We start from the raw sequence: 27,000 nt of genomic DNA on the forward strand, positions 1-27,000 counted from the left end.
TTTCCAGGAGAGGAGTATCTTGTCAGCTGAATTTGATCAACCCCATTTTGGTAGAGCAGAAAGTCTATTTGTATTTGTAGCAGGAGAGAGAGAGAGAGAGAAAGAAACTGTGATTTAAAGATGAAGTATAACAATGTGATCCTGAGATTTGGCAAGAGTTTGGATGTAAATTACATGTCTAAAGGTGCAACCAATTTTCACCTTTGGAATGGCAATAAAAATTGCTTTGAATGACTCTTTAATACTTATTTAATATTTAGTGTTCAAAAACTACTACTTGAAGTACTTTAAGCAGCTGGTTACCTGTGAATGGGGAATCTTATCCTATTAAAATATGGAGTATAAAAACCTATTTTAACTTTTTTGGCTCCCTTGATGGAGTTGGAAAAGTCTTCCTAGTACAGAGTCAATGTGACATCTTGAATTGACAGCTGTAATGCTCCTTAACTTGTGTCACGTCTGTAATTGGCTAAATTAAAGTTTGCCATGTGTCGTGGAGAATATGTCAGGCAGTGCAGAGCTTTGGATGTTCAGAAATAAGATTATATTGTGCATTAATGGAAATTTCAGAGTGTGAAAAGGGTTGAATTCAGATGTTTGGGCTTTTCTTAGCATGTATTTTTCAAATACTCCTGTTGCTTGATTTATATGATGTTAATAATTAATGGAGAGGATGTTGCTCAGTGTTGGTAGTAAAACACAGCCTTGCAGATGGAACTTTTTTACTGTATTTCTAGCAGGGATAGAAATAGTGATTTTTCCATCAATAACTTTGTGAGTAGAGGGAGTGCAACTCAATGAGATTAAAGTTCTTGGGAATTTATGGTGTATTTGGGAATTGATGGTTCTGTCTGTCACAGAAGAAGAAAAGGCATTTGCACATGTGGAATTGTCTTGGAAAATTCAGCAGTGAGTTGTTCTCAGCTTGGAGAAAATACATTCATTGTTTCTGTTCATTCCAATAGCATATGTCCTTGTGCTTTGACTACAAGCTTTTGAGTCTTCTGTAGCATAAAACCGAGTGAAAAAAGAGTGAAAAAATCTTAGAAGAAATGGGAAGCACAGTACTCTGGGGTATATTTAAATGACCATTACTCAAGTTGTCTTTAATTTCAATTTTAGTTTTGACCTTTGAACTTTTTGTTTGTTTGTTTGTTTGTTTTCTTGTAGCACACAAAGAATTTTTCATCTTTTGGAGGGTATGCCCAGCAGATTTTCATACTTTGCAATACATCTGTGAGCTTGGCCATTGTAGCTGGAATATAGATCCTTCAGTTTGAAGGCACAGAATTATCTTAAATCTGCTCAGGCACCAACCTTCTGGTGGGTTCTTGAATGAAAACCTTCTACCTTTCAGGATTGTTCTGTCTATTGATTTTGTAGCTCACATCCCATCCCATCATATCCCATCCCACTTGCAGAATTTTGTAGTCAGGCTTCAGGGGTAACACAGATCAGTTTGAACCTTAACTTCTTTACTTTGTCACAAAATTTTGCCATCTGAATAAATGCCATTTGACTTTGCTGATGAGTGAATACTGAGGAGTGGCTGAAGACTGATGAGTGCTCTGGCTGTGTTTGGTGCTTTTTTAGGGAAGACTTTCTGGACTGTTAAGGCAGTGTGAGCTTGCAGCCCAACTGGTAATGTTCTGAGCACAGGGGTTTTAGATGGGAGATGATACTCAGCCTTGTACTGTGCCCAGTAATTCAAATAAATAACTTCTTGTATGGAATTGGACCCATTGAGCTATTTTTAGCAATCTGTCTTGAATGGGCATATTAGTGTTTTCTGGTATATGGCATATCCCCAGGATGCAGAGTTAATGTTTTTGTTTGGGTGTCTGAACAGGTCAATGATTACCTGGTAAAACAAAATACTGCTGGGAAGATTTGTTTTGCAAAGCTAGCAATACACTGAAGGGCTTTGCTTATGTGACTCTTGACTTGTAATTTTGATTTGTTTTATGCCATTTGAAGCATTGTGTCTTGAAGGGTCTGTAATTCGTGAAGTCTGGTCAGTGTGATTTAATAGGCTGGTCCATAAATACAGCCTGATTTTTGGTTTTTTCCATGAGGTAGTTTCATTACCTTTTGATGAAGTGAAATCACAGAAATAATTATTCACAAGTATTGTTGTCATGCCTTGGATAAGGCCTTTCGAACCAACTGCTGAAACACTCCCTTCACTCTTCATTTTCTTGCCAGAGTAAACTTTGAATAAATATCCCTGAATTAATTTTGTGATTCATTGTAGATCCCCTGTGCAAGGCAGAACCTCCCTTGCTCTTCCATGGGTTAGTTACATCAGAGCTCAATTTACCAAAGCTGCTGATTTAAAAACAAAATCCCCCAGCTCGGGTTGGACTGTAATCTCATTCTTTGCACTCTTTATATCACACTTAGTTTGCTCAAAAACAAGACGAGGAAAATTCCCGAAAGGATGTGAAATTTAATAAGCAAATGTTGGTTAAGCACTTCAAGATGGCACTTGAATTACTCTAAATGCAGAAATGTCAGCTTGTTTTGGATAGCTGAAGGAAAATGAGTTTACCCATGAGGCTGGTCTTTTGTCCATGAAGGTAAGAGCTGGAGACAGGATGTTGCAGCCAGTGGAGCAGGTGACTGCCCTGCCCTGGGACAGCTGCTGTCAGGTCTGTGTGGCCACACAGTGAAGGGGTTTGGGGAACTGGCCTGCTAAAAATAGTCCCAGTTTTTAACCTGCTGTGTTTTTCCAAGTGAAGAACTGCTTCGCTCAGGCAGCGCCTTCAAAGTGCTGCAAGAGTCTTATTTCTGATTCAGACTTTGACTATTTCCTGGGGAGTCTTTGATAGATTTTTTAACCTTTCTGTGACTCATTTTCCCACATGTCTGCTGAAGATAGTTTGTACTTCTGCATCTGAAGCATTTTGGGTTCTGGAGATCAAGCTGAAATTACGTCGTGATTGTTGCCATTATAATATCCAGTTCCAAAATTTACTCAGAATTCCCTGCATATGGTGAATGTAAGTGTGAACAGTAGCTTTTAAGGGAATTCTGCACTGGATCTGTTTCAGTAGTTTTAGCTGGCCAAAGACAGAAATATCATCATACCTTTAGAAATAAACATTGTTAAATCATTTCCTTGCCCGAGAAGCTCAAATTAACACAAGGCCAAGTATATCTTCACTGTTCCTGAATCCATTCCTCTTGTCATTGCTTTTTCTCCCCTGGGTATCTTCACTTAACTGCTTCTTTTTTGATTCTTTGCTCCTATGTGTCCTGTAATTTTAATTTTTTTAAAATATGATCCATTTGATGCTACTGGGTTTCCTGTTTTGCTACAGAGTCTGGGAGTGTCAGTGAAATGGGACATTATAGCACAATTTCTGGCTTCTGAACTGCAAAACAAGAAGTATTTCTTTCTGCCCCTTTTAATTGTCAATATTTGATGAGACAGACAATTTGCCAGCCTGGTTGGCAGCTGTATGAAAGTATTCATAACCTCCCTTTATCTCTGTGAGACATGAGGCAGAATTCCAAAGTCTGTAACAGCTCTTTTAAACGTTTATATATTTAACCTCTGAAATTTGTGGTATAATATGAAAAGGTACAAAAATACTTGTCTGAAAAATAGAATCTTGCTGTTATTGAGCAGGGTTGGAAGCTGATTTCTGGTGTTGTAATTTATCAGGGGTGCTGAAAATGAAGATGAGCAGCCTCTGTTCTGGCAGGGGAGAGGGAAGCAGTGCAAGGATCAGAGAGGCAGAGAGAGTTAATAAATAGTGAGGAACTTTCCAGGAGGATTCTGGTTGGCTTTGGGTAGAGCAAGAGGAGGTTTGTCATGACTAATGAAAGGATACAGCAGGGAGGAAAGCCCGGATGAGGTTGTTTACAGTCTGCACACACAGTTACAGTTTTATGCAAAAGGATGGCTGTATTTAAACATAATCTGGATGTATGGAAATTGGAGAGGTTACAGCAGGAAGCTGGCACTGCCCTCACTGCCCAGGAACTGGACTGATGAAGAATAATCTGTGTCTGCTGCAAATGCGTGAGCAGATGCTGAAGAGAGAGAGACAGATGCTTTTGGCTGACAGGTCAGAGGTTGCCTGCAGAGAAATAGGAGTTGAAGTCAAGCACCTCCATCCACAACTGCAGACGGGGAGAAACAAGCAGGATATCAGTGGTAATTCTACTGGCAAAAATTGGGAAAAAATCCCTCCCCTCTCAGCAGAGAGGATAAACAAGCTCATGCTGTAGGAGCCTGGGAGATGAGGGTCAGATCAGGAGAGTGTGCAGGCATGTGGATGTGTCTAACAGGAAAAGGAGGCTTAGAGGGAGGGAATATTGTACTTCAGTGTCATTTTACGTGTTTGTACTCCAGGGTTGATTTTATCTTGAAAGAAATGAGATCCCATGCAGGATCCCCATCCTTTAGCTCCCTCCCCACCTTGTAATTGCCAATATGTGACCACATGTTTTCCTCTGCTGTTACCCCCTTATCTCTGCTGCTGTTTTGCCAGTTCCCTCAGGGAGGAGGAAGAATGGTCCCCCACCTCTGATAACTTCATGTTTTCTTTTTTCCTCTCTGTGGTTCTCACCTCTCATATTTACCGTGATTGTAATCTCTGATGCTCCTGGTTGCCTTCCTCTGCTGGCAACTTTCATTTAATCCTCTTTTAAAAAATCCCACTATGAACATGATCACACTTGCAGTTTTCAACAGGAAAGTCATCAGATTCAATGTTGTCCTATTTATTATGTAAATTATGTAGTTATCAGGGGGTTTAGGTTGACATTTTTGGATGGATGCAGGATTCTCATTCTTGTACTCCATGCCCTCTGTCTCATCTTTCCATGTCCAGTGCAGACTCTGGAGAGATGGTCAGGCCCTCCCACTGCAGTTGGTTGTGAAAGATTTCAGGATAACACCAACCTAACACTGCCCACTGAAGTTCCTGTGACTGGAGAAATGGCTTTTATAGCATCATAGAAAGTGAGCATGGCTTGAACTTTCAGCACCTGGGTTAATGATCAACTTGTGGGTTGACTGAATATTGTGAGAATAAGGAGCAGATGTAACTTGACAGAGAGAAAATGGGAAGGACCTTGAATCATGCCGTGGTTGGCCTACATTTGTGTGTGACTTTTTTTCTGATCCCCTCTGCATCTCCAGATTCTTCAGATCTCTGCACATTAAGCTGCTGAGGGACCACAGGTTGGGGCAAACTGAGATTTGTATTTCCATAACCTTAAAGTGTTTGAACATCTTTACACCATGGAGGCAGTTCATTATTGATGAATGTGCCCCAGCCTGTGACAGGAGGAGTTATCCCATCAGCAAACATTGGATGGAGCTGACAGCTCTGTGCCAGAGCTTTCATTCCTGTAAGAGTCCCAGGAAAGGCAAACCAGAGGTTTTCTTTTGGCTGGGGCTGGGCTTTAGAGGTGCTGTGGAGTGCTCAGGGACAGCTCTCTGCTCTCACAACGTGTGCAGCTGAACCTGCTGGCTGTGTGACACCGTGCCTTGATTAAATGGAAATCATATGACTCAGAGCCATTAGACCATCACATAGTAGGTAAAGCTGTACTCCAATGTATGCAGTGTGAATGATGAGATATAATAAATGTTAATGGTGAAGCATTCTCTTACAGCTTGTCACTTGGATATGAATTATAGGTACTATAATAGATGTATAGCTACTGTAGAGCACACTACTAGTGATGTGCAGTGTTGCTTTGAAAGAGAAGCTGTTGTATTTTTCTTTGGTTTTTCATAGCTGAAAATCAGGTTTAAGAGGTAAATGTAAATTTGTCTCATTATTCTGGTAGTTGGACATGTAAAGCTGTGTTTGATGGAGAGTTAAGGAGGAAAAATCCCCTGACCAGAACAGAAATGATAAAATATTACAGATATACTTTAAGATCTGTTTGTATAGCTTGCTCTTTGCTGAGCTGGTTTTGTCTATCGACTGATAATGGAAAATGCAGTTTATAGGTGAAATGCTGTGGATTAATGTGCTGTGAAATGTAGCCATTGAGGCAGAGATCAACTGTTTATTTGAAGGTCTCATGTGTCTGCTGGGCTCTGGGCAACAGGTTGAGAACTTGCTCCACATCTGATAGAATTCTAGATTTAATATACAGGCTCCTGGGATTGCATCTTTTGAGCTATCAGAGAAAAATATTTTCTGTTAAAAATATATTTATGTCCCACTTTTTGCTTAGAGCCATAATTTGCTCCCTCAAAACTGATGAGGGAGAGAGGTTGAATCAGTTTATTTGGATCTTTAGCAGCTGGAGCTATACCCAGCCTCAGGCATGCTCAGACTTTGCTAGGAAACTTGTCTGGATTTCTGCAGTATTAAAATCTTTCCTCAATCAGTTTGCAGCTCAGTGTTTGCTCTCCATCTGCAGCTGGAGAACACAGTAGAGGCAAAGTAGCCATTGATTGTCAGCTAAGCAGAATTGTTTTCAGGCTTTGTAGTATATTCAGTTTCTGGCATCCTGTAGGAGCCAAACTATGCTGGCATTTGAAGCAGAGCTGGTTTTCTGCTTTCTGAGTGCCTTTTTTACTGGCTGCTTGAGTTAAGCTGCTGTTGGATGGTTGGTGATGGCATTCAGGGCCTGACTAAAGCCCTGGGATTTGGTGAACTGTAGGTGACACTGAGTGCAGCCCTAAGACTACCTGGATCTGAAAGTCAGCAACAGTTCATGGAATTCAAAAACTTTGCAGAAGAAACAAAACTGAACTTCATATTGTGCTAAAGAAATTTACTGTAAATGCAGAATCCAGCTATAGACTTATAACCTCTTTAAAATTTATTTAAAGTGACCTACTTTTCTTATCAAATTCGAAGTCAACTGGTAAAAGGATGTATTCCAACAATATAATCCTCAAATCTTTGTGTAGACAATGCTGACACGTCTCATTTTGAGCCCATTTAAGACCCGTTAACATGTTTCAGACTGGAGTAACCTATTAAATAAATACATCAGGAAAAAGCTTTTACTGGTAATGGTTGTTTTGCTTAGGTGACTATGGCTGTAATGTATTGTGAGTACATCTGGTACTTCAGTGCTTATCAGCGATCTTTTTCCCTTTAGGCGGTTTCCTAGAAACATGATTGCTTGCTGGTCTTGATCTCACAGCTTTGTGGAGACTCCTTCCCTGATAATGTCAAGTTCAGGCTACCCTCCGAACCAAGGAGCTTTCAGCACGGAGCAGAGCCGGTACCCGCCCCACTCTGTGCAGTACACCTTCCCCAGCACCCGCCACCAGCAGGTAAGGGACACCCCGGAGCCCGGGCTGCACTGCAAGGCTTTGCCCTGCCAAAAAGGCGTTCATTCTGGTTTTTAAAGCAGCATAACACAAGTCGTTCGCATTTGGAAACACGTCATGTGCCCTGTTGGGAGAGCTGCTGCCAGGCTGCTTTGTTAAATACTGGTGGGGTGGCTTCTTCTGCTTTACTTTGCCCTCCTTGCCCTTTATTAATATAAATGTCCTGGTTTTATCATTGGTTTCTCATGGTTTGAATAAATTCGGCAGGGGTTGTGTTCCTAAACTTCTGTTGCGGTATTGGGCTAGAATCTCTCTAAGTTAGTTGTGGTCCTTGTCAAAATTCTGTGCAAGGTGGAGAATGTGTAAAAACTTGTGTTACACTGATTTTTTTTCTGAAGCAGCTGTACCAGTGCTGCCAGCTGAGTTCTGCTGGCAGAATGGGAATAAAGGATTTCTAAGGATATCCAACTTGCTCATTTCTGCCAACCATTTATTCTGCCATCCTGTTCTGTGGAAGACCAGCTGTTGGCTTTACAACAGTTCAGGTTTCCCTCATTTTAATGACATTCTCCTCCTGCTGCAGATACTTTGGATGATACTTTCTTCTACTTCCATGTTAGCAAAAGGAGATTGAAAAAACTGAAGCTCTTTGGCTTGCTCTGTGTTTATTTTTAGATAATTTATGGAAACTGCATCTCATGGGTAATGATCTATTACATGTCTTGTAGAGCTTCTCTTCAGTTAGTGCCAGCTGCATATAATTTTTAAAAGCAAGTGGTTGATCACACAAAAATACAAATAAATAATCTTGTACTTCAATTTGATTGTAAATGGTAGCATTTGGAAGGTGCATCTTGTGTGACTCTTAGTCCTGATTAATAATGTCTGATATAAAAATGTCTTGAGGTGGTAACAAAAGAAATTGCCTTGAGGTTGCTCTCATTTTACCACTTTGCATTTGGATGTGCAAGACTGATTTTAAAGGATGTTTTTTAAAGGCTATTCATCTGCTTGCTGCTGACTCATCCGTGTTTTGTTAGAAGTTGCTAATAAATTAGGTGGAATTCCTAGTATAAATATTTAGTCTCTTTAAAGTTTATTTAAATCTCGGAACTGCCATTCGCAAACAGTTTTTGAGCCAGAATGAGACTGTCTCGCTCTGATGTTACCCTGTATTCAGTATCTTTGGAAACGATCGTGGTCAGTGAATGCTTTGTTCTGTTAACACGAGAGGTGTTCCCCTCAGGAATTTGCCGTTCCCGACTATCGCTCGTCCCACCTGGAGGTCAGCCAGGCCACGCAGCTCCTGCAGCAGCAGCAGCAGCTCCGGCGCAGGCCCTCGCTGCTCTCCGAGTTCCACCCGGGCTCTGACAGGTGAGGAGGCTGACTTGGGACGGTGTGAGCACCAATCTCTGCCTGCAGCTGCTCTGGGGTTACCTGAGGACACGCAGTGGACAGCAGCAGGGAGTCAGATGTTGGAGTTTACTTTCAGTTTGCCAATATCTTCCTTCCCAGTGAAACGAGTCACTGAATGTGGGGGATGTTGAGGGATGGTCAGTGTGCATCATCATTGCTGTACTGCTGGTTGGTTCAAGAAGGTTTCCAGACAAGCATTCATTTGAAGAGCTCTCAATGTTCTCTGAACATCAAACTCAGAGATTAAAATCCCACTGCACATCAGAATAATATTGATTGCATTGTACTAAATTAGCAGGAACATGCTTCTGTTTAGGGGAGAGATTAAAATATGATTTATGCCCTCAATTCTTTAGTGTGTTAGGCTGCTGGTGTACAGTCATAAGTAAGTGTTAGGGCCTATAACAACCTCTTCTTTTCTTGCACTTACTGCCTGTACAAACCTTCTTTTGCCTTGGACTCTTCATGAGTATATCTGCTAGGAGCAACTTTATATGCAGGATTACTGCTGGAGGTTTATTTTGGCTGTAACTGACCGATCTGGTCCTGAACAAATACCCATGATGAATGTTATGTAAATACTGGTCTGGCTTAAAATCTCATTAGGACATTCCCAGAAATAACTTGATGATAGTGAAATCTGGGACTTCCATATTGCCTTCATCTCGTGTCAGCAAAATGTCAGTAAGGCTCTGTTTTAATGCTGAGAATCACAGCAGCTTTTAGAGTTCTCAAAATTGAGTTTATAGCAGTAGTAAATCACACCCCCCCCAGACTGTAAATTTGTAAAAGCTTATTTGGTAGTTCTGGCAAACTGCAGGAAACTGCTGCTGTCATCTCTTCAGTGGCACTTCATAGGAAGACGTTGAAGCATATGAGGGTCTTTTATGGACATCCTGTGCACTGCACTGGGAGCAGCAAGTGATAACTGTTGAGTATTTTTCTGAGAAGGAGGAGTCTTTAAATGACTCATGGATTGAATCAATGACTGCTTCTGTCACAGAGTAGCATTTTAGTAGAGATCAAGTTCCAAACAGACTCACGGCTCATCTCAAGTGTTCTGTGTATATTTAAAAATTGTTTGGCTGCAAAAATTCAATAATGGAGCTGTTGTGGACATCTTCAGTGAAATATAGTACTGTGTTTTTCTCATGGATTTTTGGTGTGTTTATAATTTGAATCAGAGATTTGATTTGAACAATATCCTTGCAGCAGAGCTGAGTTTGTTTAAGGTTGTGTAATGACAGGGGTGCCTTTAATTTGAGATTCAAATTCACTTCCTCTTTTCCAATGGATTTTAACTGTTGTATTTTTGAAGTCATATTTAAAAACATTTATCTGCTTTACTGTTTAGAAGGAGCTTCACCAAATGACATCTCCTTTAAAATTGAAATGCACTGAAGATCCTTCTCATATCAAAAAAGTACATTTTAACAGTTAATCTCTTCTGTACAGGCCTCAGGAAAGGAGAACTGGATATGAGCAGCAGTTCCATCCAGGTCCATCTCAGACAGATCATGATTCTCTGGAATCTAAGCGGCCACGTCTTGAGCAAGTGTCTGATTCCCATTTCCAGCGTGTCAGTGCAGCCACTGTCCTGCCTTTAGTGCATCCTCTGCAGGAAGGGTTGAGGTCTGCAGATATTAAGAAGGTAAAGCCATTTGCTGTTACAGTGCTGAAGGTCTGATTTTCTGTGTTGCAGTGAGCTAATCAGATTTTTTTCTGTTAAGGAATTTTGTTTGTTTGTTTGTTTTTTCTTTAATCCAAAAATTTACTTTTACACATTATCAGAAGCTGTGATCATGAGTCAGTGTTACTCTCTTACACAGTCTGACTCAAACACAGTAAATAGATGGGAATTCTGAGTTGCCACTACTCTCTTAAGTCACTCAAACAAAGTTGTAAAATGATTGTAGCATAGTGCATGAAATATGCTGGCAAATCCATGCAAGTCCATTTTTTCCTGTAATTAACATTGGGACTGGATAGTCAAAGTACTTCCTTCCGCCCCCTTTTCCCTTCTAAGCATTTGAAATGAATCTGCTTATTTACATAACACTAATTATACTTGTCACTGTCTCATTTTGGCTAAATCTAGGACAATCTAGTTTAGGGTGGGTATTTTCTATTTTAGGTATTAAATATTAGAGCTCAATTCAAGAGAGCTTCATATTTATAACCACAGCTAACTCCAGATGTGCTTTATCAGGCTGGTCATGATTATCTTCAAGAATATCCTCCTCAGTATAGGTGCAGAGTATTGAGGAGTGGCTCTCAAGTAACCCTCCTTTTAAAAATAAAAGTTACTGTTTGTGTTTATGAAGATGTATTTTAAAAGGAAGGCATTTGGGTCTTATTTTGCTTTCTAGGTAAATATTGTTGCAGTATGGTGTTTAAAAAAAAAACTTTGAAATTACAGTATCATAAAAGATGTAGAGCATTATGAAAACTTTAATTGACTTCTCCACAGAGATACAGATAACTGGAAATTGTTGTTAATTCCTGGGTGTTTGGTTACTGAGCACTCATTCCCAAGTTATGACTGATTTCCTCTCTATCTCCCCCCATCTCCTGTCCCCATGGAAGGACCCAGCTTTTGGAGGAAAGCATGAGGGACCATCTTCTCCAATTTCTGGTCAGCCTTGTGGGGAGGACCAAAATGCTTCACCTTCCAAGCTGTCAAAGGAAGAATTGATCCAGAGCATGGACCGCGTAGATCGCGAAATTGCAAAAGTGGAGCAGCAAATCCTGAAACTGAAGAAAAAGCAAGTAAGCACAGCAGGCACTCCTCTTGTTTTCTTCCAGTGAAAGAGGTGTGGAAAAACCTTTTTTGGTTGAATTTTTTGGTTACATTAATCAGATGAGGAATTTGAAAAGGAAGGGTTATGCGTGCGATTTTAACAAAGTTGGACATCACGCAGTTTTAAACATTTTTGAAAGCAGGAGAAAGCCACATAGGAACAGCAGCAGTAGTCAGGTTTATATTTGAAACTGCTGTGAAACAAGGGCACTGTGACTGTAATTTCAGCTTCAGAGCTGCCTGCTGGCTGAGAGGAGGATCATCTTTCTTCTTCTGCAGTCTGTGCAAGGGGAGAATCCCTTGCATGCATCTCCAAAACCAGAGCTTGTACAAAAGTCCCTGGATCATCTGCTTTCCCAAGGGCAAGAGATCCCAACATCTGGAGCTAAGGCCAGCCTTGTGGGGGGAAAGTGCAGTAGGAGGGGTGTGAATAAACAGAGAGCAGAGAAATAAAGAAGGAAATATCACTTTGTTTTTGTATGGCCCTGGCTATGCTTTGCTTCAGAGGTCTGCACTTCAGCCACTGGAAGCAAAGGAAGTGTTTGCTGGCAGAAGTTGTTGCTTTCCCAGTAGCTGTTGTGGCCAAGTAAACCCACCCTTCAATCGAGGCATCTGTTAGTCATTGACAAAAACAAAGTCCTTGTTTCCTTTTCTGATTTTCAAAGACCCAGATTAAAAAAAGTGCCAGCTTTACTCTTTTTTAGTTGGAACTCTGGAGGAAATGAGAGTTACTTTGGAGGATTTTTTAACTTGTAGGTCCAGGGTAACAAACAGACAATTTATGGTCTGGAAGCCTTTAATTACGTCTGAATTTTAATGAGCTGTAAAGTCACCTCCAGCAGAAAAACAAAAAAGGATGTCACTGAGTACCTGTTTGTGTGGTAATGATGCTTATCTCTCTGTGCACTTTTCCACAAAATCAGCAAGTTTTGTGCAACTCATCTATGAAGGCACATTTGTCTGTGACTTGACTTAAAAAAACTACAAAGTTGATGATTAAATAATTGAGCCCAGGTCTTAGGGCATTCTGCTAAAATTTTAGGGAATTCTTGCACAGCAATGTAGCACATGCTAGCCAGGACTGTAAAGCAGGATGGATCCCTGGTGTCAGAAGTTCTTTGCTGTATATTTGTGGCAGGCATGAGTGAAGGATATTTAAAAAATGAAGTTGTCACTGAACCAGATTTATTTGATGTGAAAATAAATCACAGCAGTAGATTTAGTAGGAAAGGTAGTAGTTAGCTAGGAAAGGAGTACAGGGTGGTTTTTTTGTTTTTGGGGTTTTTTTTTGTACATTTGGTATTGTAACAGTCTTGGAACTTTAATGCATGTGGAGTGGTTTATTTTTGCTGTGAAGTACCTTTAGAATGATGTTCTCTGTGGCATGTTAGAAGGACTTTTGTACCTTTTGAAGCCATAAGACAGCAGTAATGGTGACACTTGATCATCAGCAGTGCAGAAAGGCCTCTCTGTGCTTTATTTCCACTGTGAGAAGGCGGCTCTGATGTAACTGTTCTCCAAAGTTGATACTTTTGTTTAAAGTTAAATAATGATAAATTACAAAGTGACAGCGGCTTTAACTGTCAAGCTGAAACAAGTCTGATTCAAGGCAGGTAAGTCTTGTAAACAGGTAATTTGAGTTACCAATAGTACAAAAAATAGTCTTGTTATTGTCCCTGTGGGAATTCAAACCATTTCATTCATTCCTTGTCAGTGCAAAGCGAAATAAGAGGCAGTGCTGACTGATCAGCTGCGTATTTTATCTCTGGTGACTAATTACTGGTGGGGGGAACATGGATGGCTGATTTTCTTTCTTTGGTCTCTTAGCAACAACTTGAAGAAGAAGCTGCTAAGCCTCCCGAGCCGGAGAGGCCGGTGTCCCCTCCTCCCGTGGAGCAGAAGCACCGCAGCATCGTCCAGATCATTTACGATGAGAACCGGGTGAGTCCTCTGCACCTCACCAGGGGCCTCTCACTGCCCCTGTGCTCACATTCCTTAGGCCTTCATTTACTTCCATGAAGCAATTCTTTATGTTTTACTGATTTGCCCACCCCTCTTTTGCTATTCATTTGCTTCTTTAAATGAAAGACATTTTTCTGACATTTTTATTCTCGATCACAGGAATCTTCCTTCTATCTTGTAAGCACTCTGAGCTGTGGGTCTCATCCTTAGACTCTTGTGCTGAGATTCTTCCATTATAGATATATATAAACACACATATATATCCTTTTAAGTGTGTGATATGAAAAATGCCTCAGAAATTCATCTTGAATTCCCTGTTCCTCACTTGAGCTGACAAACTTGGCTGAAGACTACTTCTAAATGAGCTGAAGAGAAAAAACTGCATATGTTGTAGGATTTTGTGCCTTCTTTATAAATTCTGACTTCTGGCACTTAAGATTTGGATAAATGAACAGATATGAAGTAGTAATATATGGGTGAATTATAAGCTTGTGTTGTTTAAGTGGTGAGAGAAGTTCAGGAGCTCTAATATTGCCAACAGTAACAGCAAAAATGCTTCCTGCCTTTTTTTCCCATGGTAGTTTGAGATTAGAGAGTCAGATATCTGGGGGTTTTGAAAGTATTGTGATCTTCTGGCAGTGTGGTATATGTTTGTTTAATTTCCCAATTTTGTTCTGTAATTTAGAGGAACAGCTAATTTCTATTACAATAGATTGGGGGTTTTTTGAGGAGTTAAAAATCCCCTGCAAAACAATGCTAGATTTTGTACAGTACAGCTATGTCCCAAGCATTCAAGCAAGGACGGGTCAGAATTATGTTGTGGTCTTCACTTGGTGTGAATGAAGGACCTTTGACACACTTTGTGTGTTTATGTACACATGGATTCGCACCCCCAGATTTGGCAATTGGAGAATTTTAGTCTCTTAATTCAATTTTTCAAAGCTAATTATACTTTATTTTACTGGACACCTTTCTTGCTTTTTATAACTATTTGTTGTATTATGAAATGAATGGGTTTTTTGAACTGCAGAGGTCAGTTTCTGCTTTTATGCTCTATCAGCTTCCAGACTGGGAGATCAGAGTCACTACCACACAATTCAAGTACAGGTTTCTTTATTTGCTGTGGCAACATTGCAGAAGTAGGTTAAGAAGGATCTCGTGTTCAGGTGGGGGTTTAGCAGAGAACATAGAGTTCAGATCCACATTTGACATGAACTTGAGAGGATTTACTCAGACTATACCAAAAAAATCTTATTCGCAGAAAAAAGCAGAAGAAGCTCACAAGATTTTTGAAGGTCTTGGTCCAAAAGTTGAATTGGTAAGTTGTGGAATTCTGGTTTTTTTTCTTTTGTGCTATTTTCTGTGTTGCCAGTTGCATTAGTTCTGTTGTGCTGAACAGCTGTAGTTCTGTGAGTATGTATAGAAGAAATGTGTGTCCAAATGCACTGGTGAGTTGGGGCTTGAGTGAGTTCATTTGCCATGTAAGTGTGATTTTAAAGTAGATTTTAATCTATTTGAGAGAACAGTTTGAAGTATGAAGAAATGAAGTACTATTATATACAGAAGTAATTATAATCCAATTTTAAGTAATGAAATCTGTGCTTTGTGCTGAATATCTTGTAGTCCCTTCAGCTCTGCTGCATCTCAGATTGAGTGCACTGTTCTCAGAATACTAAAATATTGTTAAATGTGGTGCATACACATTTACAGTTCCATGCGTTGCAAACTGCTAAGTGTTCCTTTCTCATCCCAAATTGCAGCCACTTTACAACCAACCCTCAGACACCAAGGTCTACCACGAAAACATCAAAACGTGAGTGTTTTAATTCCTTCTCATTGTCCCATTCAGGGGATCTGGACTTGAACATTCCCTGACATTTTTCATTGCTGTCATCTGCAAATAGGATGTGTGAGTTTGAACCATAATTAAAAGCTTCCAGTCCATGTGACTTTCTGATTTCTTTGTTGTAAAATAGTTCTGCAAGATGTGCATTTATATGTGCTGAAGGCAGAGGGAAGCTCTGGCTTTCCATCTTCCTTTATAGACAAAAAAACATAAGTTGGTTGTCCTTTAAAAACTTCTCTTAAAAAAAGTAATTCTTGCTCCACTCTATCAAATAGATTTGTATAGCAGTTCCAAAGTACTTACTTCTTGAATAATACATTGGAAAACTTAGCTTTAGGGCTGAATTGCAAAGACTTCTCCCCCATAAAAGCATAATAGCTTAAAACAATTTTTTTTTTCATTTTAACATATCATCTCTCTTGTGGTTATGGAGAGCACCTGCCTTGAATTTGGAACCTTTTGTGTCTCAATTGCTTATTCCAGCCATCTTCAAGAATCTCCTCTGTGAAATAATAGAGTATTAGATGATTAGGTATCTCAACTTCATTGGGAATTTTCCCTATTTTTTACCCTGAAACTGTTACTCATAATAAAGATGTGACATCTGGAATTGGGATGGGTTTTGTTGAGTAGTTTTGAAGTGCTTGATTTTTATATAGTTCACTTTTTCCCCCTAATTTTGTTTTCCAGAAACCAGGTGATGAGGAAAAAACTGATCCTATTCTTTAAAAGAAGGAACCATGCAAGAAAACAACGGGTAAGAGCACCATGGTTTTCTAAGCAGTAATAACAATTACCAAATACCACTAGGATGTGTAAAGCAAAGAAATAGTGTATAATATTCAAAATCTCCATTTTTGTATCCACTTCCTCACCATCTCTGTGCTGGAAATTTGGTATAAGTCATCTTCAGCATGGCAGGGACTGGAGCAGGAAAAACCTGTGCATTCCAGGAGCCTGCCCATGTGACATGTACTGATCACTTGGTGTGTTTTGCTTAGTTCAAGGTTTGCTTTTGGAATTTAACAGGAACAGAAAATCTGTCAACGTTACGATCAGCTGATGGAGGCATGGGAGAAGAAAGTGGACAGGATAGAAAATAATCCACGCAGGAAAGCCAAGGAGAGCAAAACACGGGAGTACTATGAGAAACAATTCCCAGAAATCAGGAAGCAGAGAGAACAGCAAGAAAGATTCCAAAGGTATTACTGGAGATTTGAAACATTCCTGCAAAATATCTCTTCAGTCTTAAGTTATAAAATGATTTATAATAAAATTAGTTAATTTTAATGATGAAGTTTTATGTTCATGACTTTATTGCTTTAAAAAGAATATCAGTGTGTCACAGAGTATAAAGTGAAATGTTCTTCCCTTTGTTCACTGTGTTTCCATGGCATTGAGCTCAAGTTTCACTTCCCATCCAAAGGATCTCCATGACTTTATCTGTCCACTGTCACATGTGTCCCCTTTGCTGTCCCTCCCTCCAGTGTGCCAGCAGTGCCAGCCTCATCCCTTGGTGTCCTCTCAGGCTGCTGTGTGATGTCCTCAGGGCTCCTTTCCCATGTCCCTTTTCAGATCTGCTGTCAAACCCCATATTTTCCAAAAGGAACACACCATAGGGCCAATTAGCAAAGGCTTCTTAGGTTGTGGTGTCAGTGAGATGAGGAGAGTTAAGCTGCTCAAAAAGGCGTTTGTGGAGTTCTGAAGACAGCTGGAGCATCAGCTTCCCATGAGCCTGTTCATTTTAGGCACACACCCTAACGTACACTGGTATTTTTCTGTCACTGTCTGTGTTACTCCTGTGTTTCATAATCCCTGTATTCATTAGCCTCCACACTCAAAAACCATTTATCTTCTTAATTAACAGTTTGACTGATCTTTTATTGTACTTGCCAGGTAATTTTATTCCAGACAGTTTTGCATTTTAAAATATTCAAGGTGTGACAATTAAAGCCCTATTATTTAATTTTAATCTATCAGCCATTTGTTAGATGGAAACTACAAGGAATCCTAAAAGGAATGAAGTGCAGTTCACTTGAGAGTTCACTCCAGTACTGTAGGTAGAGAGATAGGATTTAAATTAGAATTAGATCAAGTTTGATTCAGTTGTGTTGAAATCTGTTTATCTGATGTTCGAAATCATTTCAATACACCTTGGAGAGTTCAAGCCCCATAAAGATTTAATCTCATCTCATGTAACCATCTGTCTGCATCACCTTTTTGTCATAACACGTGGGGAAAGCAGAGAGTTGCAGTACACTGTGAAGACTGCAAGATTTTTTGAAATCAAGAAAAGAAGAAAGTAAAATGTTAGAATGGGAAGAGCACTCATACATAAGAAGTTTCACTTTAAGAATATATTATGTCTTTGTAATTGCAAACTACTTGGGGAGGGGTCATCTTAGTACATTATATTTACATTCTGCAAAATAATGGCCTCTCTGTCTACAGCTGTGCTCTAATACTATTGCCATATAAATATGAGGGTTTTTTTCCTCAGATTTTGTGCAAATGAATGATTTCAGTAAATCTTTGAGGTGTTTTCTCTCTCCATTTAGTAGTAATTTTTACCTCTGAAATGCTTTTTGACCCACATGCTGTAGTGTATTATTATGATGTTCCTAAGGGTAAAGATCACAAGCTGAAAAATTCTTCCAAATTACAGCTTTCCCCATCAATTCAAAAGTGGAAAATTTTATTTTCTTGCAACAAATCTCAGTGCTGTATTAGTAACTTGACCAAATTGATAAAAGGCAAATTTAGTGTGGTTTCCTGAAAAAAACAAAACAGACTTTCAAGATGTATCAGTTGTACTAATTAAGGGGATAATTTCTGTGCCACTGATGAACATTTCTCATGCTCAGCAGAAGCAAATTCATTTATCTGAAGCACCTACTTTGCAGTGAAATTTGTGATAACACCTTTTTTTGTGCCCTTTCTGCTGAGCTTTGCAAACTCACTGTAAAACCAGGCAGGACATGACAGAGTTTGTGCTCTGACTCTCCCTAAGAAAGACCAGTCCTAGCTGATTTGAGAGACTGCTAACAGCATTATAAGGAATTTTGGAGGTTGTTGTGGTGTACAAAACCTGCAAATAGAGCTAATTTCCACTTTCTCCTTTTTCCTTCTGTTTTCCCCCATTTCAGAGTTGGCCAAAGAGGGGCTGGCCTTTCAGCAACCATTGCCAGAAGTGAGCACGAGATTTCAGAAATCATCGATGGGCTCTCTGAGCAGGAGGTGAGTCTGCTGGCTGTGCTTTGCTGTAGAAGCACAGCCAATAAATATCCTTTCACTGGCAGTGCAAGGTGTCTTGTAGAGGGTTTCTTTCATTGAGAAGAGAAAGCTCTTCTCTCTTTAAGAGAATCTGTTTGAAGTGTGGCATGAAGCAGATCTTACAAACACTTTTCTTTTGAGGGTTTTGCTTTCTAATTGTATCTGCCCTAGATTTTTCTCCTGTGCCTGTTCATTGCAGGCTTGCTGCAACCTAATTTTTTTCAGCTGTAACAAACATGTGAAAACTCTTCCTCTTCTCAAACCCTCCATCATCTTGGTGTTTCACCAGTTGTGACACTATTTCCTTTAGCTGCCCATAAGTGTTCATTGCCATAGTGACAACTTCTGCAAGAGTTATGTACAAAAAGAAGTTCCAAGCTGACTGTGAACGTGGAGCTTTAAGAGCTGTGTAATTCAAGAACTGTAAACATCAGTAGCAGCATTTTGGGTGTTCTTTACTTTGTCTTTTGTTCTGCAGAATAATGAGAAGCAAATGCGCCAGCTCTCTGTCATCCCTCCCATGATGTTCGATGCAGAGCAGAGAAGGGTGAAGTTCATCAACATGAACGGGCTGATGGAGGACCCCATGAAAGTTTATAAAGACAGGCAGTTCATGAATGTCTGGACAGACCATGAGAAGGAGATTTTTAAGGAAAAGTAATGGTCTTTGTTATCTTTTCTTTCTATTGCATTGAAATGACAGAATAACAGTTAAATGCCCAACCCCATTGAGCTAAATCAGGAATGCTGAAGCTTTTGTGCAATAATATTTGAAAATGATCTTAATTGGCTGTCATGAATATTGCAAAATTTTAGACTTATTTTTCATCTGAGTGTGCTCACATGCATTTAGTCCTTAAATACAAAATTGTTTTCTCAAAAGTCTCTGCTAAGATTAAAATGAGAACTGCAGATAAGGAATTTAATTTTATTATTTTAAGTGCTGAGTTCTAAATTTGCACAATCTGAAAACTGGGCTTTTTAGCCTAATTTCACTTCTGTAAATGAAGGGCTTGCTGATGGAACAGATTGTTTGCAAGATTGTTTTTCTTGTTTGATCAGGGATTATGTTGTTAAACTGAAACAATTTCTGGTTTGTTAAAGGTTTGTCCAACATCCCAAGAACTTTGGTCTGATTGCTTCCTACTTGGAACGAAAGGTAAGACATTTTTTAATATAAATAGAGCTTAGGGTGGGATCCCTAATTTTCCATTATAATAATAAATAGAAGCTTTTTTACTTTGGTCTGGGGGCTAAATATTTTTAAGCGTTTGGAGAAATTAAAAACTCAAATCTTTTCATTAGGATTAAACCCTACTTTCTCCTGCTTTTTTCACTTTAGAATGTTCCTGACTGTGTATTATATTATTATTTGACCAAGAAAAATGAAAATTATAAAGCCCTTGTGCGAAGGAATTATGGCAAACGCAGAGGAAGAAACCAGGTAGGTTGAATTTATTCATCACTTGGGTATTGTTATTTTATTGCTTTATATTTACAACTGTTTCATTATCTGATATGGCAACATATTGTAAGCATGGGGGGGAAATAATTATTTGTCCTTTATTGTATTGTTGCCCTTTTAAAATTGAAGTGATCCTGACCTCAAGGATATTGTTGATTAGTTTGGTTTTAATTCTCTGAAATATCTCCTTCCTTTGCATATTTCTTACTTGTTTTAATATGACAATTCATTTTGTTTGAGGACTCTGCCACAGACATTGAGGTTGAATCCATCACTAAATTCTGTGTTGGAGCCATGAGAAATTAGGTTTAGCATGTGACTTGCAGTGGAAATATATAATCAGTTCATAATGTCAGTGTTAGTCAAAAAGCAGAAATTAATAGTGATCTTTATTTGGTGGTCAGGCTCAAAGTCAAACTGGAACTTCAGAGCCAGAAGAAAGAGACCAATTTAATGCATGTGAATAAAAAATCCTGCTGATTCAGGAAGTGTTCCTTTGGAAGTCTTCAGAGAGAAAAAGAGCAGCATTTTATGTACCAAAAGCTTATAAATACATGTGCTGGGCTAGCAGGGTTAATGTGGATATTGGAAAACCTGAAAAAAATAACCCTGAAATTTTGGGACTGCACAAATCTGCTCTGCAAGCCAGTAAATGCAGTAAATATTGCACTGAAGTACACAAACACTGAATGTTCTCTAGGAGTCCCAGTAAAGTATATTTTTAATGTAAAATTGTTGCAAACAGCTTCAACTGCGGAGTGGATCCTGTTCAGTAGAAAGAGCCATGGGGCTGTGCTTCTGTGGTGCTGTTGTACTTAAACCTTTGGAATTATCTGCTGTTCTGCCAGAAGAGTCCTGTCATGGCAGAGCACCTTGTCTGTACCCCACAAATGATGGATTGCTTAGGATAAGGCCATTGTCACTGTGCACAGGATTTCACAAAGCTTCTGCTCTGATGGGAGAAATCACTGGAAATAACTTCAGTTTTGCCAGGACTTCTGTTAGAATTTCTAAGCCTGATAATCCTTTTTAATAGGAGAGGTTATTGCTGTTGGAGTGGTGACTGGGGAAGGATTGCAGTTAGTCTGGATGTGTGGCAAATGAAAAGAAGATGGAAATAAAATGTGGACAGTCACTGTGGACACTTAGCAGGGGCAGTGCTGCCATTTGAAGTGGCTCAGCTCCTTGTGCCTTTATAAGATGAGGTTGGTGTGGTCATGGAAGTGTCACATGTTGAGGGTGCCTTTGCTGGGTGCTGTTCTGAGGGTGAGGAGACAGAACTGGCTCAGCTGCAGTGCAGTGGAACTGGAGATTTTGAGATATTTAGAAAGTCATTACTGTATATTTAAATGTCTTTTCCACATTGTTAAACTTCAGAATATTGGAAATGTTAGAATTCAAAATTTGAATGGACTTTTATATCCATAAATGCTTGCTTACCTTGGATAATATATATAGAACAGAAAGATTTTAATTCCAGCTTTAGACACAAGGGCATGGATTTGCTTGGTGAACTCAGCTCAAGGTGCTCTGCCTGACTTTCTGACTGCTCCTGTGAGTGCTGATTTATATGTGAGTAACTGAATACATCAGTTGGAACACTGAAGGTTTGTTCAGCTCAGATTACTTGCTCTTGGAATTGTAGCAGAGTTGTACTCTGTAATTGCTGGTTGTAGATCCACTTTAAGTGCTACAGCAGATCCCTAAACTTTGGGCAACTGCTGGCCAGGCTTAATGTGTGCTCTGTGAAGGATGCAAGGAAGTGCCAGGTTTTTAGCTCTGGGGAGGGTTGAGATGGACTTGCCAACTCAAGGAAATACTCTGAGCACTCTAAAAGGGAAATTTTACCACTTCTGGAAATTTAAATTCAGAAGTATTGCAGTTAGCATGTTAATAGTAAAGAACTACATGGTGCAAAAAATCATATTTTTATTTATAATTTTATTAATGATTAATTAGCAACATCTATAATAACTAGTAAAAAGGAATTTGAGAGGGTTGAACTGCCTGGCTTGCCAGAACTTTTATCTTACAGTTGCAGAAAGCAGCTCACCCCTTCCCCCTCCTGTGCCCCAGCTTTGTTTGAAGCTGATATTTTTCATATCTCTCAGTAGCAACTTGAAACTTTCCTGCTGATTGGCAAACACAAGTCATGTAAGATTTATGAGGTGCTCCAGGATGGGCTTAGGCCAATAACAGGTGCTTCAGCTTAAACTCTTAATAGTTCATATATTTTTGTAAATTAGAAGGCAAGCAAGTGGAATATTGCAGTGGAGGAGATATTAATCATGGTAAGGACATTGAAGTCCTTCAGAGAATGCAGTGAGCACAGCTTGGCTCAGGTTTCAGTGTGGGGGCTTCCACTTCAGAGAAACTGAGTGCTGGATCAAGGATGTGAAGAGGTGCAAGGCTAATAAAATTCTCATGTGTGTTTGTCCTCAAATAGATCTAGAAAGGGCTTTTTATAAAATGCTGCCTGAACTGTTCCAGAGTGTCACAGAGACAACTGAACAAATGTATCTTAAACCAAAGCATGTCAAATATAAAGCAAGTTTTTAACATAGAATTGAGAGAAAGCCATGGCTGTATGGTGCTTTAACTTGCCTATCCCTGGAAGTGTTCAGGACAGGGCTTAGAGCAACCTGGTCTGGTGGGAGATACCCCTGGCCATGGCAGGGGGTTTGGAATTGGATGGTCTTTAAGGTCCCTTCAAACCCAACCCATCCTATGATTCTATGATTAGAGAATGATGAGAATTTCTTAACTCACTGAAAGAAGGTTTCTTTAAGAGAAGTTTTAAATGAATGTGGTGGCCAAGCAGCGCTCAGTGCTGGCTGTGTCCCTGCTGTGTGTGGCTGGCAGCAGGTGGGAGGCCAGTGATGTGAGCAGACAGAAATTCACCGCCTGTGTGTGACGGGGATCACCTCTGGTGACTCCGGGGAGATTAGAAGGTGCTGTGTGAGAGGGGCAGCACTGCTGCAGGCAGCTTAAGTGGCAGAATGACACAATTTCCTGGAATAAACACGTTGCTGGGTCAGGCAGTGCTAAGGAGCTCCATGATGTCTCTGCTGGGGTGGGTTTTGCCCTTCTGAGCCGTGCCCTGAGCTCCAGCCCATCCCCTTGTGTGGACAGTAAAAGTTGCAATCAGCAGATGAATGTGCAGGAACGTCGCTGACCGAGGCTTCGACTCCTTTAAGGTTTGTGTTTGTGCATTGATTATGCAGCTTGAATAAAGTAACAAAAACCAAGTGATGTTAAGTTGGCCTGGTAAGAACAGGATTTTCAACAGCTGTTTTCTAAATAGATTAGATGTAAAATAATTTTCTTTAATTTTTTTAATGCAGTTTTAACTCCTTGTTTTCAGGTCAATCTATCTAGCAAGGTGGAAATAATTTATCTTAGCATGTCTCTGACATCTTGCTTGAAGGAAGCACTTGCATAATCAATAACCAGTGCCTTAATTGCTAATAATTTGCAGCAAGTGGCTAGTATTTAGGGTTTCTGCTCCAGTTCACATTGTTAAAATGTCAAAACCAAGTCAGTTTGTGACTATTTCCAGCCTCAGTTTAGCTAGTGAAACAGTGACACCTGCTGCTGCACTCATAGGGAGGTTGCTTCCTCTGTGAAAAAGAAAAGCTTAGTTTGAGGAATTTTTCAGTAATTGTAAAATCCAAGTTCACGAAGTGCTAGAACAGCAATCTTGTAATTCTCTGTCCTTGTCTTGTCATTCTCTGTCCTTGTGTTCCATGAATTGCCAAATGTAGTCTGGGTATCTGTTTGAGACAAGCACAGTTCTTGTAAAACTGTCATGTCAGTAGAGAAAAGAGTTTTTGTTGGTTCTTTTAATAATTCTTTCTGTAAACTCACTGGAAATGTAAGTCTAAAATTCCCAACCCAATTTTTTTAACAATTATTATTTCTTAAATACTAGTGGCAGTTTTGAGAAAGCCACTTGGAGTTGCTGATAACTTTAATGCTACAAGACCTTCTGCTCCCCAGTTGTAAGATCGTGTTTCACTATAAAATGCACGAAGTTAAAAATAAAATTTGAGAGGAGCAACACCCTCACTACATGATCCGACCTCCCTAAGCACTTTTAAAATATAGCTGTTCATTTTTAGTGGGACACACAGCAGCCAGTGTGTGATTGTACACAATCACCTCCATGCTCATGCTGCAGAAACCTCCTGTACTTCCATGGAACTTAAATGATATAAAGTAGAGTTATTTTGTTCTTATGCTAACCACTGTGCAGTGCCTGCAACTTAAAATATTATCAAGTGGGAAGTAAGGCAGCATCAGTTTTTGTGCTGCTCTGAGGACAAGATGCTGCACCTTTGTGTGATCAAGTTATCATCTAAATCCTATTTCATTTCAGCAACAGATTGCTCGTCCCTCTCAAGAAGAAAAGGTAGAAGAAAAGGTAGAAGAGGAAAAATCAGACAAATCAGAAAAAAAAGAGGAGGAAAAGAAAGATGAGGAGGAGAAGGATGAGAAGGAGGAATCTAAGTAAGTGTGTATGTGCTGAAATGCATGAATTCACCCTAGATTGCAGGTTTTGGCAAAGATCAGGATTTGCATTAGCAGGCCAGTGAAATCTGGACTATAAACTATTTCTTTTGTGTATGAAACAATTTTTTTGGACATACAAATTCCTCTGTCTTGCTGAGCTAATCAGAATAATGGAAAAAGTAATGGGATTATTATTTTGCACATGTAATAATTTCCATATCTTGTTGGTTTGGGCTTTTCTCATAGGTTCTATCACATGTGGAGTGTTCATGTTTTCTTTAAAGTTGGCAAAATCATGTGTCTGTGTTACTGTCTGGCAACTGGAAGTTGTGGGCAATAAGTGAATTCTGTTTCACTAAAGGCATCTTTTGAGTTCGTGGAGTTTTGTTTGTCGGGTTTGGAGGTTTTTTTGTCCATTGATATTCAGGAATGTCTGCTCACAATTGCTCTCTGAATATGACTGAATTATATTTTACCTATTCCCAGAGACAATACCAAAGAAAAGGACAAAACTGAAGTTGCACCAGAAGAAACAGAGGAAAGGGAGCAGGCAGCTCCTCGGGGCCGAAAAACTGCCAACAGCCAAGGTCGGCGTAAGGGCAGAATCACCAGATCAATGACAAATGAAGCTGCTCAGGCAAATGCTGCTGCAGCTGCAGCCACTGAAGAGCCACCACCACCTCTGCCACCCCCTCCAGAACCTTGTGAGTAGCATTTACAGCACTCCCAGGGACCCAGCTGGTCGTAGGTTCCTCACTGACATGGGGCTGTTTCCAGGCATGCAATGCACTTCTGTTTTCCTGTTTAATATTCCAGCTTTATTCTTAGCCCTGCTTATAATTTTGTGACTGTGTGGAACTGCTAAACTTCAAAAGTGTAACTTCATGAATAGTGCAATCAGCTGACTGTTAGAATGATGTGAGGGGAGAAAAGGCAGCTCAGCCCTTGTGTGATAACACCTTTTCTCCCTGGGCAGGTTCATGGTGGGGCTGCAGAGATCCAGGTGCCTGTGACACAGATTCACTTACAGGCTGCAGCTCCCTGAGGATGCTGTTAAATAATTGGCCTGATATTTGAGTACTTCAGGGAGTTTCATAAGCTGAAATAGATCTTGGCAAGTTGTTGTTTCTGCATTAGATGGAAATAGGCTTTTTTAAAATGAAATGTTATTTTCATGGCTGGTATGGTTAAAAAAGACAACGCAGTCTCTGAGTGTATTTTGGAAAAGGCTGACCTACTTTGTGTTGATGCAGAAATACCAGAATATCTTGTGGCTGGTAAATAATTATCCAGGATGGCAGGGCAGGTTGTGTTTTTTTCTTGCAGTGCTCTGCTGTGGCAAATTTTGTTGCTCCTCATGCTTCAGCTGGGTAGTTACAGACAGCTGCTATTCTAGAGCTTGTAACAACTCTTCTGTTCTCACATGTTCTGCCTATAAAGAACAGAATAAGTGAGCACATCAGGTCTTGTATAACTGTAAACAACAGAGATTGTGAGAAACACTCTTGCTGCATTGATACAGTGCGTTTTTATAAGTCTGAAGCAATAGTGAGTTTTACTTTTGTTTTGCTTTATTTTTAAACCATTTTTGCAGGGTTTTCTGAAAAACCCAAAATAGTTTTTCAGTGGGTCAGATATTTTTGTGGTTTGTTAATGGAAGCTGTTGCAGGGTCTTTGTTATGTGCTGTGTGTAATGGCAGATTTTATGGAAGGGAAATGGAGGCTGGTGCAGCTCAGTGCTGTTCAGAAATTTAAACAGGATGATACAAAATCCAGAGGAGAGAATGAAAAGCACTTTGCACTGAATCATACTTAATTTCCTGCTTACTTTTACTTACTGGGGTTTTTTGTTTTCTTTGCTTTTTGTCCATTTATCCAGTTGGAGACTCAGTTAATACAGGAACAGTAGATTTCTTGACACCCACTAACCAATAAATAACCATTCCAGCAGTTAGACAGCACTGAACTAGCCTAGAGGATGTTGGATTGCTGCTTTTAGTAGCTGATGGTAATTACTGGCATTTAAAATAAAATTTTAGTGATAAATGCATCTAAATTACTTACAAATCTTCCTTGACAGACAACTAATCCCAGTTTTGTAGGCAGAATAGTTTTGAACAGTTTTCTCTGCTGAGTTTTTGGTGGTTCCTTCTGTATCTCTGACTTGGTTTAATGGAGATTGACTGCTTTCCTTTTCCCCAGTGGCTTGAGCAAGCCATAGTGTAAATAGATTTCTTGACTACAGGATGCATAATTGGTGCCATGATAATGAATCCTGGTCTTTTCTCTGCTCAGTGTCTTTGTTTCTCTTTCAGCTTCTACAGAGCCTGTGGAGACATCCCGCTGGACAGAAGAAGAAATGGAAGTTGCTAAGAAAGGTAAACCTTGTAAAGTCTCTGACTTCCTTCTGGATGCTTGCATTTACAAAATTTCAAAGATTTACTGAATCACTGTATATCTTTTCC

General features: G+C 39.7%; 1 protein-coding gene across 9 annotated transcripts in view; it reads left to right on the forward strand.

Moving 5' to 3' along the window:
- Positions 1-27,000, forward strand: part of NCOR1 (nuclear receptor corepressor 1) — a 53,066-nt gene that overhangs the window by 5,961 nt on the left and 20,105 nt on the right. For 6 of the 9 annotated variants that reach the window (XM_041423178.1, XM_041423176.1, XM_041423175.1 and 3 more), the window contains exons 2-17: positions 7,087-7,264; positions 8,493-8,635; positions 10,133-10,328; positions 11,264-11,446; positions 13,305-13,418; positions 14,701-14,757; positions 15,200-15,252; positions 15,976-16,042; positions 16,315-16,487; positions 18,432-18,522; positions 19,037-19,215; positions 19,663-19,717; positions 19,901-20,002; positions 24,402-24,532; positions 25,022-25,239; positions 26,851-26,913. In XM_041423178.1, the coding sequence (XP_041279112.1) occupies positions 7,157-7,264; positions 8,493-8,635; positions 10,133-10,328; positions 11,264-11,446; positions 13,305-13,418; positions 14,701-14,757; positions 15,200-15,252; positions 15,976-16,042; positions 16,315-16,487; positions 18,432-18,522; positions 19,037-19,215; positions 19,663-19,717; positions 19,901-20,002; positions 24,402-24,532; positions 25,022-25,239; positions 26,851-26,913 (1,933 nt within the window). In that variant the 5' untranslated portion in view covers positions 7,087-7,156. Of the gene's footprint in view, positions 1-7,086; positions 7,265-8,492; positions 8,636-10,132; positions 10,329-11,263; positions 11,447-13,304; positions 13,419-14,700; positions 14,758-15,199; positions 15,253-15,975; positions 16,043-16,314; positions 16,488-18,431; positions 18,523-19,036; positions 19,216-19,662; positions 19,718-19,900; positions 20,003-22,803; positions 23,221-24,401; positions 24,533-25,021; positions 25,240-26,850; positions 26,914-27,000 lie in introns of those variants that run through there. The other 3 variants (XM_041423180.1, XM_041423181.1, XM_041423182.1) reach the window with 2 other exon arrangements.

Source organism: Onychostruthus taczanowskii, unplaced genomic scaffold (assembly GCF_017590055.1).
Source record: "Onychostruthus taczanowskii isolate IOZ18803 unplaced genomic scaffold, ASM1759005v1 scaffold75, whole genome shotgun sequence".
Classification (NCBI taxonomy): Eukaryota; Metazoa; Chordata; class Aves; order Passeriformes; family Passeridae; genus Onychostruthus; species Onychostruthus taczanowskii.